A 20,471-nucleotide genomic window follows, 5' to 3' on the forward strand; every position below is an offset into this window, starting at 1 on the left:
CTACCGTTTGGAGTTTTGTTGCAATCTGCTTCTTTTTGACATTCGTATTCGACTGGACAGACAAAACCACTAAATTAAAAAAAAAAACATTATTGGCTTGAGGTGTGAGCGATGAAATGCATGCGAATGACAAAGCTAGTTATAATTGGTTTTCGCTGGGTTATGACAGAAAAAGGAGTGATTCCTGCTAGCCGAGCCTGAAACTTGCACCGTTTTCATTACCTGATCATGCAGACGGTGGTTTGTTCGTGCCCGCCGGAACCGGACCGCTATCAATTCAAGCGACGTCGTACGCACTGATGGCATTTCTCAACACCAGAGAGACCACGAAGGCCATCATGCCCTTTGTGCATTGGCTAAATCTGCGTATGAACCCTAGCGGGTCGTTGAGTTCCAGCATGGTACACACACTGAATTTTCCTCTTGTATTCCAGCTTGCGATTGTAATATCACGCTCACCTGCACATCTGCCAGAACGACGAACCTGTTCGTGTGCGAAAACATGACTTCGTTCTCGCGTTGGCTTCTCAAGGCGGAGAAAGATATGGCCTATAATTCGTGCTACGGTGCATGCAGCATGCAAAATGGAAGGTGCTCGTTCGAAAAAAAAAAACGAGTGATCCAGCTATTGACATTCGTAGGAATTTGAACACACCTGGCTAAAATAATTTATTACGCGCATTGATTTACCGCATAAAAGGAAAAATTGATACCATGAATTGTTTCATGGGGTCGACCTGGTGAACAACAGGCCATGTTCGCTGTCTCTTAATTTGAAGACTATAATTTAAAAAATTTATTTTAGGCTCCAGCCAGATTTAAAGCATGATTCAGATTTTATAATTTTAGTGATGCACCCAGTAAAATCGAAGATACAGCCTCTACTATAGGCCAGAACTTTTTTTTGCGCTCACCTATAAAATATTTCCTATAACCGATGCATATCCACTCATTGCAATTACATTTGTGGACATAAAAACCGCAACACTACTAACGAGAAAACCTTTCCGCGGCTTACATTACTGTAACTGCATGACCGCTACACGATGTCTGTGCGATATGCTATTCGCAGGAGACCGCGGTCGCTCTACAAGCCCTGTCCAAATACACCATCTATGCGCGCAATTCCGGCATCAACTTGACCTGCGCAGTGGCGCTGAGCGGTAAACGGAGCTTCAGCCGCACCGTCCGCATCAACAGAGACAACGTCCAAGTGCGGTACAGAGTAGAGGTATGAACAGAGTCAAAGGCCGAGGCTCACTCACAGGTGCAGCACCTCCTTAACTGTGCGTGTAGAGATTTTCGTGTGGGCATGTTCAACAACTTTGATCTCTGGCTGTCTAATTTATTGATTTCATATAAGCAGCGCCGCAAGGGGTAAACTACCATATTTACTCGCATATAGGTTGACCCCGATTAGAGGTCGACCCCTATAGATTGGGCTCGCCGAGAAATAAAAAAAAAATTATCCGAATATAAGTCGACCCATATATTTTGAAAAACATGCACATACGACGTAGGACAAGCGCACACTTAATCTGACTTTAATGTCTGAAGAGCGAGCAAATATACAGAAACCAAGCGTGGCAGAAAGGAACCTGATGTTCAATCAACAGAACCGTACAAGATATGAAATCTCATTTTTGAAAAGGTTCACAGATCTACGGCTCACACAACTTTTTCCTCCTTTTCTTATGTGGTACGCCTCCAAAACCTCCCGTGCTTTACTATCACCGCTCCTGCCCAAAACGCCAGAATATGCTGCTTCCTAAGCTGTCTACCACGATAAGATCCCAGAAATGAGCGAAAGAGCAATGCGGGTACACACAGCAATTCACTGTTTTGCACCCGCATGATGATGATGAAGACCTGCATCACGAATGTAGGTCGAGGTTCTTTGGTCTCGAATGTAGGTCGATAACAAATTAGGGCAACATTTCTAAAAAAAAAGGTCGACCTATATGCGAGTAAATACGGTAGGAGGACATTACTGCGGACATGACTTTATCATGTGGACGTGGGCTGTTGACCGAATTTCAGTTTCATCTTAAGCGACCTTTTTTCTGTTGCTGTTTCACTGATATGTGCTGATACAGGCTGCCAGCTTTCATTTAAGTAAAAGTAGAAAATGATGACCACATATGTATTACTCGGAATCTACAGCAATAGCTACCGCAGCATGTCAAATTTGGTAAATAGGTCTCTTCTAGGTGTCTGGCGCGGCGTTCATCGACTTTTATTCAACCAATGCATAAGTCTGCAGCTCCAGAGGTCTCGAGTGCTTTTCTGCTTCAGCGTGAAACCCATACGGCACTCAATATACTGACCTGGTTCGTGTATTGAAACAGCGGTTAGACACGGCACTGGTGCAGTTCTTTGAGGTGCAAGTCAAACAATTCATGTTACTGCACCGTCACGAGCTCTAATGCCTCTAGGAGTGCGCCGATTTTGCTGGTGTAACGATCCGAGGGACATGATACTCGAAATTATTGATATTGCGCCATTTCCATTAGGGTATAACCCGTGGATAACGAAGCTGATTATTTCAAAATGCAAATAATGCGCGTTTCACGTATTTCTGCTAGTCGTATATCCTGCTCTCTCCGCAACACGACCCTGGAATTCGTTTCTTCCTATCGTATTCCTTGACGTTCATATCACTTCTTCCCTTACTGCGTCAAGACACACTATAAACTAGTTAGCAGAGCAAACCGTACGCTTAGATACTTGCTTCGTAACTTTCTGACGGACCCTGTGTGCCTAAAGCTTTTACTGCAAAATTAACTAATCCGCCATAAGCTTGAATATGCCGCATACGTTTGTCAACCCAATAGTGACAACTTGATTTACACACACTTAATAACTACTCCTTTTCATTCTTCGTAAATATAGTCGCATCACACGCGTTTTACCAATGAAAAGCTTATTGAAGCTAACTTTTCTCACCATTCGTCTTTAATTACCGTGGCCTTGTTTCATTCACTAAATATATTGCAACCCTCTTTCGCATAATGACATTATTATTCTGCCTTCGGGCACCTAACCTTGCATTAACCACAAAGAGAAAGTAAGATTTACGTTTTTTAGCACGAAAACTTTGCTGCAGTTTTTCATTTCACATACTTCGCAAGACTGGAAACGCCGTCTCTTATCGGTCAACTCCATTGTTCACCACTCGTCTTCGCAGTGCATAGTTAGCATTGTTTAACTAGGAACGTAGCATACTTTGGAAATGGTTTTAGTTTCTTCAGCTACCACTGTGGTTATAATGCCGTTGGCTCAGAGGGTAATTCTAATAAATTAATATTAATCGACGCTGTGGCCCATGTCCCTTGGAAGAGCATGGCCTCATCGAACAGCATGGGCGATTGCCGCTCATTTGCGTCGACAGTGCAAATGAGCGTTCCGGCAATACGAGCGTTCTTTTGGTCGCCATTCGTACTTCCGATCTTTGTACCTTGCCAGCTGTGACAGTTTGCAGTAAATGTTCGACCCGCTTGCCCAAGAATGTTTATGAGCGTTCTTTCTACTCTATTTCGCGCAGTGATCACTGTGCGGCGGCTCGGTTTTGCGTTGAGACGGACGACACGCTTGGCTTGTAGTGAAACCCATACGACTAATTTATGCAGGCAAGCTTTAGTACGCTAATTTTTCGACTTATCGATGCTTCCCATAGTGAAAATGAACGTTCTCTCTGCATTTACGCTTGCTTTACTGTACAACCAAAAATCTGCCGTTCTCAATCATTGTAACACGAGTTGTAAATAGCATGCTATCGATAAACTAGTGCCCTATCATAGGAATGTGCGCAAATTGCTTGTTGCGTCGTATTTCCCGGAACATCTCAGTAAAGCTTGTACTAGGCATACTAATGAAAAAGCAAATTAGCCGTGATCCCTCCCATTAGCGCAAAAGATGACGTCCGCAGTCTACGGAACAAAATTCGGGGATATCAGATCATGTTTTGGCGTGGCACCTAATTACATTTCGTTGCCGCGTCATCGCAGTCAGCAGATCTGCGCACGGCCACCATGCATTGATTAGAAATGTGGATCAAGGCTTTCGCCCTCCAGCGTCCGAACCTTGGCGGTGCCTGCTTCATCGTTCTACGTCAACATGCGCTGATTACTGGGCACCGCGGACTCCAGGCGGCAACAGAATGCAATCAAACGATAAATGGGCCTCGCGCTTGCCTCCGTAGTCAGTGGGCACGGCAGCATCAGAAGCATACGGGGCACTAATCTATCCATCTACTTTTTTGGTTCTAGATATACTAGTTTAGCATTTTCACACGTAAGCATCCTTAAGTGTCTCTGCTGAAATTGTAAAACAATACATGTGTGTGGCAGTACGTAAGGTTAATAACTGAACTCTTTTACTAGTGCACCTACATGTGCAGACGGCTGTCACCTCAGTATTAAAACCGCTACGAGCCGTAAGTGTTCATTGCGACACACAGAAAGCTACTGCTCATCGTAAATAACGCTTCTTGAACGTGCTTCGGTTGCCCTAGATTTATAGTTTCGGCCGGTGTCAGGCGTTTTCAATGCGATAACACTTAGGCCGTTGTCGCACAGAAAAATTGCCCTCTCTCACGAAATTATCTAATTAGTCGAGAGGATCACGATGACATAACAGGACGTCACCACCAGTGGAAGAGTCTTAAGGCACAGCCAAATTTTAAAATCTAAGCACCCCCAAAATTTTGAAGTTGGCCCATCACCAAAATTCCAAACTACCCCCAAATTTTAGAAATAGGTCTACCCGAGAGATGAGAATAACACAGTTTAGTTCGTATTAATGAGTGGACTATTGCGGATTTCAGGGTCGGATTAGTATCACCCTACGTGATAACCCAATGGAAGATATGCGAACATTCCAGAAGATGATGACTCATACGTACCATACAAGGCGTAATGGAACCGGTTACAACATCATTTTTGGCAATAAAATGGCGAGAATAGTGGACATTCACTCTATGAAACAAATAAGGCAACGTAAATACTATCGCATTTTTTTTAAGAATGTGGTGCAAAAGACACCAAAGTTCCGAAGTATTTTGATCATGATAATCATCATCATCATCATCAGCCTGACTACACCCACTGCAGGGCAAAGGCCTCTCCCATGTCTCTCCAATTAACCCTGTCCTTTGCCAGTTGCGGCCAGTCTATCCCTGCAAACTTCTTAATCCCATCCGCCCACCTAACTTTCTGCCGTCCCCTGCTACGTTTGCCTTCTCTTGGAATCCACTCCGTTACCCTTAAGGACCAGCGGTTATCTTGCCTTTGAAGGCAAGATAATTGATTGCAAGATGATAATTGAAGGCAAGATTGATTACGATTGAAGAACGCAATTGCGCTAATGTTTGCTCATTTTTCTGCACATTCCAGAATTTCACGAAACGATTTTCGTCGACTGTAGAGGGACGGGAACAGCATCCATGCACGTTGTGACAAGCTACAACGCCCCGGTTGATGCGGAGTCTTCGTGCAAAGTAAGGCATTGGTGCATTCCCGCTAACACTTGGATATAGTTCGCGTTCGGAACAAAACCGGATGGAAAAGCCACACATACAGAGTGGGGTTTACTTACGTTGAAATTGAAGCTTTATCGGTGGGTTTCCTAACAAGGTGAAGTGAGTATTAGTGCCACAATTGATGAGGACAATGAAAACATTCATATTCCACAGTTGGAAGTATCCCCTGGCGCAGCTAATAACACTAACGGCTTGAAAAAAATGGTTTAGCTGGTGAACTTTGTTTTCAATCAGTCAATCAATCAATAAAATAATATTTATTTGCTCATTCAAGGAAACTTTGTACAAACTATTTGGACTGATAGTCTACATAGCTAGTATCAGGTTTAATACAAAACAGCATATTTGGGAAACCTCAATGGAAATATGCGAATAATTTTTAAACGCAAAACACTGAATAACAATAAGGCAATTGTCCGGTCTTATATCAAATAAAAAAACAAAGCATTTCGACAAACGCGTGAGAAAAATGCCAATTGATATTTCAACGAAATACACACAAAGCATTCAACAAAATACAAACATTCAATTAAAGTAGCCAAATTACATCATTACTTCAATGTGCAAGGAAAAACAACTTCCTAGAAAGTTTAAAATTTCTGGCAAGCTTTAGTTCTATCGGCTGTGTATTCCAGAACTTCGTCCCAACAGATTCGAATAATCTCTGACTGTATGTAATCTTTAAAGCTATCCTTAAAGCTACCGTTAGCCGCATGTCTTGTATTGCGTACTGGAAAAGTGAACAAGTCAGAGGAAGTGGAGAGTTAGTTTTTACGATACTATGTACTAGAACGGAGATTTTATACGCAAGAAGAGCTGAAAATTTTAGTACGCGATGTTCTTCAAACAGGATGTTGCTCGGATGGTTTAGTGCAAAAAAAAGATATTATCCTTAGCGCTCGATCGCTTTTGTAAACATTGTAGTGGCATGAGGTAAGTCGAATACGTATGCCTCCATGATTCACGGCAATAGCTCAGGTGACAATGAATAAATGAAAAATAGAAACTACGCAGTACGTTTGGAGGGAAGTACTGTCTAGCCTTAATAAGGGCGTAGCAGCCAAACGCAGCTTCACTGCAAACGTTTGTACCTTGACCTTTCCAGTTAAGTTGTTGTCGAAAATAACCCCAAGATATTTAAATGAAGCCGCAGATTCAATTACGTTGTTGTTTAAAGAAACTAAAATTTGATTACCATCTACACTTTCTCTTCTGGAATGAAAGACAACATATTTATTTTTCACAGCATTTAACGTTAACTGATTGTTAGAGAACCAGTTAAGAAGTCCTCGCAGGGGGGCGTCTGCAGCATGCAGACGTTGGTGAGTGGCGACACCACGGGGTATCCCGAGCATCCGCAGGGACATCCCCGCAGGGGGATGATGGTGAGCAATGCGTCACCACGGACCCGAGCATCCGCGCTTAGCCGTGCGTGGCATCGCCGTGTCCGGGGAAAAGGGGATCCTATGGTTGAGCCGATGCCTAGAGTTTCGACACTTAAGGCCCCTCGGCGGAGGCAACACACCACTTTGTCCCCAGCTTCCTGTAGACGGCACCTCCGGCCTGACCCGACCGGGGGAAATCGGCAGTCGCTTTTTCCTATCCTCCCCTCTATCTTTCACTTTACTATCTCTTTCTTACAACTCTCCTGTCTTCTCCTCTTTTCTTCGTTTTTTTTCACTTTTCATAGGCGGCTAGGGTTATATTTAAAACTACGCGAACAAAAACAAGGACCGAGCAAGAACACAGTAACACACACAAGCACAAGCGCTTGTGTGTGTTACTAGCCCGCCAGAAGATACTTTTGAACTATTTAGGCTAGGGTTAACCTTGTGTGGCCAACTACCCTGAGTTGCGTCATATTTCGTTATAGTTGAGGTGTACAGCTGATGTGGGCAGGACTTGCGTGCAAGTTCCTGTCCCGTTCCCTTGTTGGGCTCCATGGTGGGTGGCTGGCACCATGACCGAAAAACGACATTTTTTATGGCTCCTCCCCCTTCACAAAATGATCGCCCTCAAAAAAGAGTGCGGACCGAAGTGACTACCCAGTACTTTCAAAAATCGAAAGAAACCTTCCCAAAGTTTCATGTTGTTCACATTGAAGCAACAGATGAGACCGCCCGAACAATATCCCTATTCATAGTAACAAGAACCCTAACCAGTGCCTTAGGCACAGGTTACAAGCTAAAAAAAATGCCTAGCGGTGACCTTCTACTCGAACTGAAAGACAACGACCAATATTCTAAACTGTCCAATCTAGTGTCCATTGGGGATATACCTGTCTCAATTACTGCACATCGATCTTTGAACACCGTCCGGGAGTGATCTCCGAAATCGATTTCCTTGAATTGACAGAAGAAATGATCGAAGGTCTGAAGGACCAGAATGTCATCAATGCTCACCACATTAAGATCACAAAGTAGAACAAAGAAATAGCAACAAAACATCTTGTCCTCACGTTCAGCTCAAGCATACTACCTGAATCAATAGAAGTTGGTTACCTCAAGATAAATGTCCAACACTATATCCCAAACCCGCGACGGTGTTTCAACTGCCAGCGATACGGCCATGTCTCACAGAGCTGCCGTGGCCGAAAAACATGTGCAAAATGCGCCTCAAACGAACACGTTTCTGAAAACTGTGAAGCAGCCGTACTTCGGTGCGCAAACTGTGATGGTGATCACCCCTCCTATTTCAGGTCATGCCCCTCATGGAAGAATGAAAAAGAAATAATAACAGTGAAGACAAAGCAAAATATAACTTTCAAAGAAGCACGACAACTCTTTCATGCTAAGAACACGATCAACTTCACAGAAAGAACAAACTTCGCTGATGGGGTGCGCGGGGGCGCTGCACCGCACCGCGTTCTGGCCAATTCCCAGGCAAAGGCTCAGGCAGGGCCATCTGCGCCCCCGGCAGGGTCAGCAAACGCTGCCTTGCCACTCCCCAAAAAGTTCTCGCCGTCTCCTGAGTCAGCGGACGATCAGACCACCCCCCCTAGGAGGAAGTCTGATGTTCGTACACGCGCGGCATCCCCGCGGGCCTCCAGCGCCTCCGCCGAGGCGATGGATGTATCACCCGGCACGCCCGTCCCGCACAGACGGCACAGCTCACTTGACTGCCAAAATAAAGGAAGGACCCTAATCACGGGTCCCCCTAAACTAGAAACCTAGGTTCCCACTTCTCCTAAAAAAAAAATCCACAGAAAATGGCGTTCCTTATACAGTGAAACTGCCGTGGACTTTTCCATAACTGCAGTGACATAAAAGATCTTTTAGACACTTTTTCCCCTGTGGCTTTATGCCTAGAGGAAACGAGCCTAGGTCCTAAACAGAAGAATTTTTTGAGGAAATACAAAGTCTTTTGTTCTGACAGAGAGCAAACTAGCAGGCTCTCTGGAGGTGTTGCTATTCTCATCCAAGGTGGTGTTCCAACTTGCGAAATCAAACTTCAAACTAACTATGAAGCTGTTGCAGTCACCGTCCTACATTTCAAAATAATTACAATATGCTCTATACATCTCGGGCCACACCAAACAGTTACCCTTAATGACTTGGAAATACTTTTAGATCAGCTGTCAGAGCCATATCTGTTAGTTGGGGTTTTAATGCCCACTCTGTTTTTTGGGGAAGTGAACAAACTGACACTAGAGGTCGTGTTTTGGAAGATTTTATTTTGTGCAACGACGTTTGCCTGCTAAATACAGGTAAACCTACGTATTGCTACCCAGCCTCAGGAAAAATGAGTTGCATAGACTTGTCTTTTAGTTCACCCTCCGTTTTTACTGATTTTAATTGCGATGTTCTTGAAAATTCGTGCGGAAATGATCACCTTCCTATAGTAATTAGCTTGTCATCACCACCATCAATCATTCCTAGCAAACCACGTCGTTCGAAGCTCCACGTAGCTGACTGGGTACTCTTTCAGGAAAAGGCCGCACTGGATAAAATTTTTTCAGATAATCTTAGTGTAGACGATCTCAACGAAAAATTTACAACTTGTATTATAACTGCTACGCGCCTAGCCATTCCTCAGTCTTCGGAAGTGGTACGCCAAAACCACAAGGTTTGGTATAACCAAGACTGCAGAGACGCAAAAAAAAAAAAACAGAATCATCCATGAACAGTTCCGTCACATCCAAAAAAATGTGAGAGAAAGTTCGCAAACTGAATGGCAACTTCTCCCCTTTCACAATTCCCTTTCTTAAAGCCCCTGATGCAAAATAAGTATGCAGGAACAAGCAAACATCTTAGGTGTACATTTCTCTAACGTTCCCAGCTCTTCACACTACACAGAACAATTTCTACAATACAAAAACACATCTGAGAAACAAAGACTCCCAAAGCGCCTGCACAAATGAAGCATACAATAGTTTCATCACAATTCATGAAATAAACAGTTTTATCGGCTGGCAAACGGACCGCGCCCGGCCCTGGTCAAATTCATTATCAAATGCTGGCACATCTTTTTCAGCCATCTCCAGAAGTACTTTTGAGTTTTTTCAACAAAATATGGATGTGAGGAAAAATTCCTGAAGCATGGAAAAAGGCCATTATAGTACCATTCTTGAAACCCGGAAAACCAACAAACTCCCCCAACAGTTACAGGGCCATAGCCCTTACAAGCTGTCTCGCAAAATCGTTCGAAAGCGCTGTTAACATTAGGCTGATGTTTTTTCAAAAAATCTTGTTGAACAACTGACCATCTCCTCCGCCTGGAAAATACAGTCAGAGAAGCATTCATACATAAACAACACTGCCTAGCAATATTTTTTGATATGAAGAAGGCTTATGACACCACCTGGAGGTTTGGCATACTCCGTGACCTAGCAGACCTAGGTATCCGTGGAAAGATGTTGAACTGCTTAAAAGACATCCTTTCTGACCGTTCCTTTCATGTACGCCTAGGTTCCACCCTTTCCAAAAAATTGTTTTGGAGAATGGGGTTCCGCAAGGGTGTATTTTAAGTACTACCCTCTTTCTCGATAGCCAAGATATTTCCAAAGTCCATTATGCATTCTTTATATGTCGATGACCTTCAAATAGCATGTACATCGTCCAGCCTACCAACTTGTGAACGACAGATACAACTGACATTAAACCGACTTTCGGTTTGGGCAGACAAAAATGGGCTTAAGTTCTCCCAAAAAAAATAGCTGCTGTCCTTTTCTCGCTCAAAAGAGGTTTGCAGACTGATCCCACCTTGCACCTAAATGAAACTGTACTTCGAGTAAAACATGAACATAAATTTTTGGGCGTAACATTTGACAAGAAACTCTCATTTCTGCCACGCATTAGTATCATCAAAAAGAAAGCCTCCCAATCCTTGAATATACTCAAAATGCTGTCACGAAAGCGGGAGGGGTCTGATAGAAAATGTCTTTTGCAAATCAACCGGTCTGTAGTACGCTCCACCCTAAACTATCGATGCGTTGTGTATGGCTCTGCGAGGCCATCATATCTGAAGAGACTGAACCCAGTACATAACCTTGGTTTACGTCTCTCAACTGGTGCATATAGAACATCCCCCATAAGTAGTCTCTATGTCGAAACCAATGAACCCTCCCTTACAGACAGAAGAACAATGCTCACTTGGGCATACGTCCTGAAAATCCGTTCCCTACCGAAACACCTCTGTTATTCCATAGTTACAAAGTGCACCTCCAGACCACTGTTCAACAACAGACCCCTGTCAATCAGACCTCTACTACTACGCTTCGAGGATAGTTGCCAGTGTTTAGGATTACTGGATACCCTTCCTGACGTCACCTCAGTGCACGACCCACTGCCCCCATGGTGCAACCTGCCCACTGTATGTGACCTTACATTAACGCATTTTCAGAAAAAACAAACGCCGCGCGAACACATACTGCAGGAATACTTGACATTGCAAGAAACAATGTCACACAGAATTTTACACTGACGGCTCAAAAACAGCTGATTATGTCGGAAGCGCGGTAGTACAAGGAGACTGGAAAAAATATAGTAAGACTGCCAAACAGCACGTCCATTTTTACCTCCAAATGTTATGCTGTTTCTGTAGCTGTTCGTAGAATATTAATTAACAGTATCGAAAACAGCATCATCTACACGGATTCACTCAGCCTGCTTACCGCTTTACATCCGCAAAATGCAGCTGAACCGTTAATAGGAAGCCTAATACACAACATAGAAAAAATCACAACACAGGGGCATACAATCAAATTCTGCTGGGTGCCGAGCCATATTGGAATAGTTGGAAATGAAAGAGCCTACTTGTACGCTGCAGAAGCTCACAGTCACGAAATAAAAAATCAGTACACAGTATAGAGACTGCATGAAATTAATACATTCTAACTTGAAATCTAAATGGCAGACAACTTGGGACAATGAAATAAACAACGAGCTGCATTATGTAAAACTTGTCTTAAGGGAATGGAAGACCTGTACGCACCAGGAGCGTTTTAAGGAGGTAATTTTATGTCGGCTCCGCATAGGACAAACACACCTGACACATAACTTCCTAATGACGAAACAAGACAAACCTCTTTGCAAAACATGTGGAGACGAGCTCACACTAATCCATATTTTAATATCATGTTCAAAACTCGAAACATTAAGAAATAAGCACTTCATTCAATTTTATAATGAACACATTTCTCTCCATACAATGCTACTCTTGGGCTGCAATGCATTTGTAGATGTAAGTTTCGTTTTTAGCTTTTTAAGAGAAGCTGGTTTTCTCGATAAACTATAAATTTTAACTTACTACCTAACTTGTTTTTGAAACACCCCAGCCACTTTCTCACTCCTGAGAAGACGGCTGAGGTCCCTATTCCATCGGTTCGGGACCTCGAGATCCTTGCTCAGCCAAGGATGGCTGCTGAGGTTACCGAACCCCCTTAAAGGTTTTACCATAAGTAACTTTTAAAATTTTGTCTTATATTTTTACTAGGTTGCACGAATTAACTTTTTAGACCCTTTACACCGCCGTTCATGTAGACTTTTGTATGACATACTACAGAAAACAATTTTCTATACCCTGAGCTTCGCGCTGACAGCCTTAGTCGCTTATGCGCTATTAAACCCAACACAGCACAACACAGTTAAGAAGTGACTGTAAGTCTTCCTTTATATTATGTTGCACTGCCGAAAATGAATTACCTTAAATTCCTCTGATTTGATTTTCTGCAACAAAGGGCGTTAAGAAGTAGTCGCTGCCGAAACTAGCAGATTTTATTCCTAGTGGAAATGTAGAAGACGCCCTGGTTATGTGTTGTCATGGTGCTTGCGCACATGCGGCAATGGAAGTAGGAGAACGGGGGGATTGCGAAGGAAGCAACTCATTGGTCTCCAGCAGTTTTGAAGGTCTGAGAGCAAAGTGCGCCTATATTTTCTGTACAATAAGCGGGTGGCAACAATAATGTTACTTAAGAGAACTTGTTGCTGGGCTAGATGGTTTTGGTTCATTCTGAATTATTGAGGACGCAAAGACAGGACACAGGTAGAAAAACACAGGACGAGGCGCCACTTACAAATGATTTATTATATGCAAGAAGCGTACATATCTATGTTTTTGTCACTCGTGCTCAGACAAGGCACGAAATATCAAGATGGGTATGATAAAGCCCGCTCCAAGAACTTCTTTACAGCGGTATACAGCACGATCAAAGTGTCGCTTATGCAGAGGCTGCCTTTCTTTTCGATAAAAAACGCTTCGATCAATGCCCTGGCTGTCGCGTCCATACTTTTGCCTGGAATGCCCACGTCAGTGTAGCATGGCTCACAATTCTTAGGCTCGCATTTCGCGATGTGCTTCGGTAAATGCGAGCCTTCCATCTTCTGTTGTACATTGCTGTCGTGTTCCCTTGTTCGCTCATTCACACATCGACCGGTTTGTCCTTTGTAGGAGTGGCCACACGACAGGGGGGTTTCATAGACCACCCCTTGAGCGCATTTCACCCCTTTCGCGCTTATGCTCTCCTATGCTTCGTACCACAGCCACGTTACTCGTTTTAATTTTTGCTTTCGGTACGGTCTCAAAGGCCAGCGAGGTTTCTCGGCGCCGAAAAAATCAGTGGTACGGTATGGCAGCTCATGGCCTTTTTGAAGTTGTGGGCCACTCCGTGTACATATGGGATTATTACCAGGGCTCAACTCTTCTCGAGGGACTTCTGGCCTGTTTCTCCGAGCACCTCGCTTTAATTTTGTAGGGCGACTTTCAGCCACCGCTGTCACAAGCGAACGAGGGAATCCGGCTGCCGTCAGCCTCGTCAATTCCTCATTAAAGTTATACCGCATTCTGTGGGGGCATGACTACCTGATAGCCGATTCCAGGGAAAGTAAGGCAAAGCCTCTTTTAACAATCTTAGCATGTGAGGAGTCAAACGGGAGAAGGCGCTTCTTTGCACGAGGAGCATGCGACCAACAAACTGGAACTCCACAAAACTCATGTTTCAGATCTAGAAACTGCAGCACATTATGGTCAGGAAGTTCAAATATAAACTTCAGGCTTCTTCCGTGCTGTATAATTGATGTTAAAACACATTCCACTGTCTCCTCAATCTGGGCACTTCCTTGCTTGGTTGAAACAATCATAAAATCGTCCACATATCTAAAAAATTTAAGAACTTTCTTAGTGGGTAAAACCTGCTGCGTGGCTTGGTCAATCTGGGATAAGAAAAATGTTACATAGCGCAGGCGCCATACAAGATCCAATGCAAATGCCTGCTTTCTGTAGAAAAAAACTGTCGGTCAAGTGAGATAAGAGTGGACTTCAAGTGATACTCTAATGAAGTTATAAAATCACCAATGGAAATTGCAGGTGAGTTTTGAGTCGAACCATAATGTGTTGCAGGTTTTACATCTGAAATTTGAGTTCTGTGCAGATCGAAATTGTTGGTTGTGCGCCCTCCGTGCAAAGAAGCAGCATCTGCCATTTGACTCCTCACATTCTAAGATCGTCAAGAGAGGGATTGCCTTATTTTGCCTGGAATTGGCTATTAGGAAGTCATGCCCTCACAGAATGCGGTATAACTTTATTGAGCAATTGGTGAGGCTGACGGCAGCCGGATTCCTTCGTTCGCTCGTGACAGCGGTGGCTGAAAGTCGCCCAACAAAATTAAAGCGAGGTGCTCGGAGAAACAGGCCAGAAGTCCCTCGAGAAGAGTTGAGCCCTGGTAATGATCCCATGTGTACACCGAGTGGCCCAGAACTTCAATAAGGCCATGAGCTGCCGTACCGTACCACTGGTTTTTTCGGCGCCGAGAAACCTCGCTGGCCTTTGAGACGGTACCGAAAGCAAAAAGTAAAACGAGGAACGTGGCCGTGGTGCGAAGCATAGGAGACCGTATGTGAAAGGCGCTCAAGGGGTGGTCTATGAAACCCCCCTGTCGTGTGGCCACTCCTACACATAGGACAAACCGGCCGATGGGTCAATGAGCGAACGAGGGAACATGAGCGCAATGTACAACAAAAGAAGGAACACCTGCAATTGCCGAAGCACATTGCGAAATGCGAGTCAAATAAATGTGAGCCATGCTATACTGGCGTGCGCATTCTAGGCAAAAGTAAGGACGCGACAGCCAAGGAACTGATCGAAGCGTTTTTTATGCGAAGCATATTACCAGAGGTACACTACAGCCCTTCGCCGTGGTTACGCGCCGTGCACACCACGTGGTACAGTGACGTCACACCACGTGACATACCACGTGACACATGACGTCACGACAGAGGAAGACGGGGGTCCACCTCGCGCCGTCGCTGTGGTTGCACGCCGTGCACACCACGTGGTACAGTGACGTCACACCACGTGACATACCACGTGCCACATGACGTCACGACAGAGGAAGACGGGGGTCCACCTCGCGCCGTCGCTGTGGTTGCACGCCGTGAAGACCACGTGGTATGGTGACGTCACACCACGTGACACAATGACGTCACGACAGATCGCCCTCACGCGCTGGGAGAGGGAGAACGATGCCATCGCCCAGACACCGGAATGTCCTCGAGCGGCATTCCCGCGCATTTCGAACGCGCGTTCACACTCGGTGTAGGTGAAACGCTCGCTCCACCGGGCAGGCGGACGCGGCTTCCGTGGCAATCCAGGCGCTCACCCAAAGCGCGTCTCGGGGTTAGTCGGCGTTCCGCTGTAGCCATGCCGTTGTCTTCCCCCACGACGAAGGCTTCTAGTGGTTGTATTAAAGTGACCAAGTATTCAACCAAGGAAAGCCATGTATTACCAAGTCTTGCCATCAATATGCTTCGCATGTGACTAGGCTTTACCTTAGCTAAGCCTCATCCATTTTTTTTATCAAAAAGAAAGCCAGCCTATGCATAAGCGACACTTCGATAGTGCGGCATACCGGTGAAAAGAAGTTCTTGCAGCGCACTTTATCATCGCCGTCTTGATTTTTCGTGCCTTGTCTGCGCATGAGCGACAAAACGCTTTATATCTACGTTTCTTGCACGTAATAAATCAGATTGAAGTGGCGCCTCCTCTTGTGTTTTTCTACCTTCGTCCTGTCTTGAGGCCTTAAATAATTCAGAATAATGTTACAATGGACATTGTAAGTCAGGCCTGCACTAACATCTGCGCAACAAAGGGAGTCGTGTGAAAAGAAACGAAGCAACTGGGTTTACTTCTGAACCGTACAGTGTATCCACTGCAGCGCACCTAAAATCTGATGTTTCCAAAGGTCAGGACAAGGCTTCTCCTTAACAGGCGCAGCAACGGCTGCCATGCGTGCTCAGCCACACGGCTAAAAAACAAACCCGCTGTTACCATTGGCAAAAACAGTACTTCTGGCCACATGAGCCCTGCGCATTGCAAAGGACGGTGCTCCTGCTTTGTGGCATTTTCTTGTTTCTTCGCTTAAACGCCGCGTTGCGTTACAATTTCAGTTCGACTTGGACGTCTCTTTCTGGCAACAGAGTGTCGCCGTGGAGAGTACATTGAGAGGTACTGTTTTTCTCTGCTTTTTAATAACCACTGAGCTTTTGGATAGCGCGCGCTCAAGCTTTCAAAGGCTAGGAGCAGTTCTTCACCGTTTGATTGTCTCCCTTTGAAATATCTTCGTCATCGCGTCGTCAGCCGTGTAGGGCCTACTGAAGAAGAAAAGGCTTTTCCAATAGTCTGCCTAGCGTCGGCTACGACTGGCAGTGGACCAAATCTCTACGCCCAGCATGTCCGGAAAATTCATTAATATCATCTCAATGTCTACCTGCGGCCCTGTGTATGTACTGTGGAAAGGGTGATTTTACATTTTCGTTGGTTTTTCTGGCTTCGCTTTGCAATTGACAACCTTTTGTAAATTTAAAGTGAGCCCGTTTTTGTGCGTGTGTGGATTATGATCTCCCTTGCTTTCAGAGAAAAAATGGCATTGCTATGTGTTTCGAGAGAGTGGACGTGTTAAATCGTTTCAAGCCAGCTAGCTCATGATGTGTTCTCGAGGTTCATTTCTACGCGTTTATTAGTATAACTCATCTTAGCCTAACGCGTTTATATGTATAGTACAATCTTAGTATAACACGTTTGTAAGTTGCAACCTGCACTGAATTTCTTTCAGTAAGCACAGTGTTTTTTTTTTTTAAAGAAGTTAGTTCCTAAACTGTTTAATCGGGCTGCTGTTACATCCGACGAAGTCCTAAGCTGCGGAGGGGTGAGGATGAGAGCTTGTAGTACCTTTTAGGAGATTTGTAATGCTGCGGATGCATGCCAAGTGACCCAGTAAAACCCACGAGGAAGCTTCCTAGGATCTATACCTTACTTCAAATAACACATGCCGAGAATGTGTTTAATGTCATGCTAATAATTTCGAAATTTTCGCTGCATACAGGTCCCAAGAGTCGGAGAAAGAGGTACTCAATGAAAGTCTGTGCAAGGTAAGTGTTGAAAGTCGGCAGTTCTGCGAGAAATTTGGGAATAATGCTCAGAAAAGAAAACAGAATGCATAACAGGCAATTTATTTTTAAAAATATGATGCGGAAAAATTCAATTCTCAACAATGATAGCATTGGTGGTTTGTTTCTGTTTGAAAGGCGAAATTGTCATCTTTAAATTGTTTACATAAAACATTTTTGGCATTAATGGCTCTCAAGCACGTAGCCACGAAAGTTCTAAGTTTAGAGCTGTTCGTACTAGGCAACAAATAAAGAAAACTGCTTGACATTACTGTGCTGCGGTGCCTACTGCAGTGGCTCGGCTCCTTTTTCCTAAGAGATACATTAGCCTAAAAGGTCTAAAAATGTACAGAGCTTTCAAAATATTTCACGTCAGACGTTCCTGGTATACACGGCATGTATGGAATTGTCACATCATCAAGGTGCAATGCTTATAATGGCGGCATTTTTCTGTCCTTACGTCTCGCTCCCGCGTTGCTTGTGTCCCAGTGCCGCCACTGTCTTTGTCATATCCCCTGCGCAGATCTCTATTCGAGGATATGAATGGAATGGCCATATTGAATGTCGGTTTACCGTCCGGCTTGACGCCCACGCTGACAGACATGGACAAGGTTCGCATCAATTTTCTCTGCGTTGCTTTCAGGAAGAAGTCTTAGAAATCATGGACATGTACACGTTATCACCCTCTACTGCCCTGCCCTGTGTAGCTCGTCGCCACTGAAGAGATAGCAGCGATTCATTTTAGAAAAACTTCAGAATTTCACAATCTGAGATACCATTTCTTTCTTGTTCAAGAGGAGGAATAACCGCGAACTTGGACGAGACTTAAGAACGAGAAGAAGACAGGACGAGCGACAGGCACCACTCGTCCTGTCTTCTTCTCGTTCTTAAGTCTCGTCCAAGTTGGCAGTTATTCCTCCTCTTCAACATGTCAGCCAAACTGGCCCAAAGCTTCCCCTTGTTCAACCTCGTTTCTTTCTTGTGTCGCCTCGTATTTCTTCCCTACTTGCCATGATCTGATTGCAGACAGCAGCATACATAGCTCCTTGCCTCATCCGAGTGGGTGGTGTGCACAGCTGTTAGAATTCTTGATGTAGCAATTCCTTGTTCCCCTTGAGCAACGTACGCACGACATTCATTGGTTTAACCTGGCTGTCAACGTGGTTATAGGCATATGCACTGCGACGAAATAGACATTTGATTTTCTGTATGAGCAACGTCAATTAGCTTCCTTTAAAACATCACAATGGCCTATATCTGTTCGGGGGCACTTCACTATAAAAATTCAAATTGGTTTTCAAGAAAAAAAAGAAAAGGGGGGCAGTGACTGTCTCACATCTCGGTGCACTGTCTTACACCACTAAATTCATGTGACAAATGCAGCAAGACGCGTAAACAGCCTATTCCCAAAGCGGGAGGAAGAGGGAGGGCTGTGATAAACAGGCAAGACTACAGAGAAAACTGGTGGCGTACTTTCTGTATATTTATAAGTAGAAGGTTACGACCGACGCGACTATTCCTTTTTAAGGTTTATTTCGCAAAAATGGTAATCCCTTCTTGAGGCTAAGATACAATGATTGAGTTCAGTCAATACTCGAGGCAGAACGAGAGAGGAAGCATTATCCAAGCCCTCGCAAAAAAAAACTTCATACTGATGGAAGGGACTGCTTAGTCGACCATATAGCAGCTGTCACAGCGGTCGCTGCTGAAAAAGACTTGCACAGAAACAAGGCGCATGGAAATGGTAAAAGTACAGAGAAATAAATGAATGCGAAGAGGGATAAAAAAAGAAGCAAAGGAGCGTTAAGCGAGGCTCTCTGAGCACCCGAAGACCGCTCCCCCGTAAGACGCCGTCGGGTCCCAGGGGTATTTGAAGACACACCTAGGAGAAGTCCGCTTGAGCGACGATCGACGAACACTCATTAGGTGCCACAACGGCCACTTGTGACGGTGCCACCTGAGTGTTTTTGTTTGATTTCTTCGTTTGGCTACTGGCGTTTCATCCCGAGTGCGCGTGTTCCGGTAAAGCGGCGGCCGTCGGGAAAAGAGGCCCAACTAAGCCGGATTGCTCAATTAGAAGATGAAAATAAATTTGGGAAGAAGGAAATTAAACAAAAGAATGGAAAGTAACATGGAAACATTGTGCGCAACAAATATACAGGGTGTTTCACGTAATTTCAACCAAGCATATAAAAAAACTGCGGTAAACCGCAGCCCGCTGAAACCAACTATACATTGTTTGCCATCATGTGGCGTTCCTAAGAATATTTTTTTAATTGCGCTTAAATAGTTAATTAACTAAGATGAATTATCCAAATTTTCAAAGATTCATTCTAGTGCCAAGACCGTTAAGTTAGGTTGTAGAGCAGGTTTATAAACAACCGATCCAGTTTATTGTAGGATCATATCTCCAGCGGGGTCCTTTTTTCCGGCATCTAAAGAAAGCCCGCGAAATATGAAAAAATACCACGTGACTACGCTCGTGCGCTGCTCTCAACGACGTTTCCAGCAAACGGAGCGTGCCGCTGTCCGTGGCGAAGTGAACGGCCGCCGCTCTTAGCAACGGCTTTACACTGCGTCAGCACTTTCCGCAGTGGCGCGGTGGCCGTTCACTTCGCCATGGTAAGCGGGCGCGCTCCGTTTGCTCGAAGCGCCGTTGAGAGCGCTGCAATTTGGTAGCGCACGAGCGTAGTCACGTGGTAATTTTTTCATATTTCACGGGCTTTCTTTAGATGCCGGAAAAAAGGATCCCCTTGTAGATACGATGCTGCAATAAACTGTATCGGTTGTTTGCAAACCTGCTCTACAACCTAACTTAACGGTCTTGGCACTAATTGAATATTTGAAAATTTCGATAATACATCCTAGTTAATTAACTACTTAAGCGCATTGAAAAAAAATTCTGAGGAGCGTCACATGATGGCAAACAATGCATCGTTGGTTTCAGAGGGCTGCGGTTTACTGCTTTTTTTTAAATCTTTGGTTCAAGTAACGTGAAATACCTTCTAGAAGGGTCGCAATGTTTACAAGAGTCTTTGTGCAGTACATGAAGT

General features: G+C 44.4%; 1 protein-coding gene across 1 annotated transcript in view; it reads left to right on the forward strand.

Moving 5' to 3' along the window:
- The window catches only part of LOC149345005 (complement C3-like), a 189,155-nt gene that overhangs the window by 126,887 nt on the left and 41,797 nt on the right, over positions 1–20,471 (forward strand). Inside the window, exons 18-23 of the mRNA XM_089547344.1 lie at positions 235–401; positions 1,073–1,231; positions 5,387–5,497; positions 16,420–16,477; positions 17,355–17,400; positions 17,942–18,029. Coding sequence (XP_089403470.1) covers positions 235–401; positions 1,073–1,231; positions 5,387–5,497; positions 16,420–16,477; positions 17,355–17,400; positions 17,942–18,029 — 629 coding nt within the window. The remainder of the gene's footprint in view (positions 1–234; positions 402–1,072; positions 1,232–5,386; positions 5,498–16,419; positions 16,478–17,354; positions 17,401–17,941; positions 18,030–20,471) is intronic.

This window comes from Amblyomma mixtum, chromosome 5 (genome assembly GCF_055824585.1).
Source record: "Amblyomma mixtum isolate Tamu chromosome 5, ASM5582458v1, whole genome shotgun sequence".
Classification (NCBI taxonomy): domain Eukaryota; kingdom Metazoa; phylum Arthropoda; class Arachnida; order Ixodida; family Ixodidae; genus Amblyomma; species Amblyomma mixtum.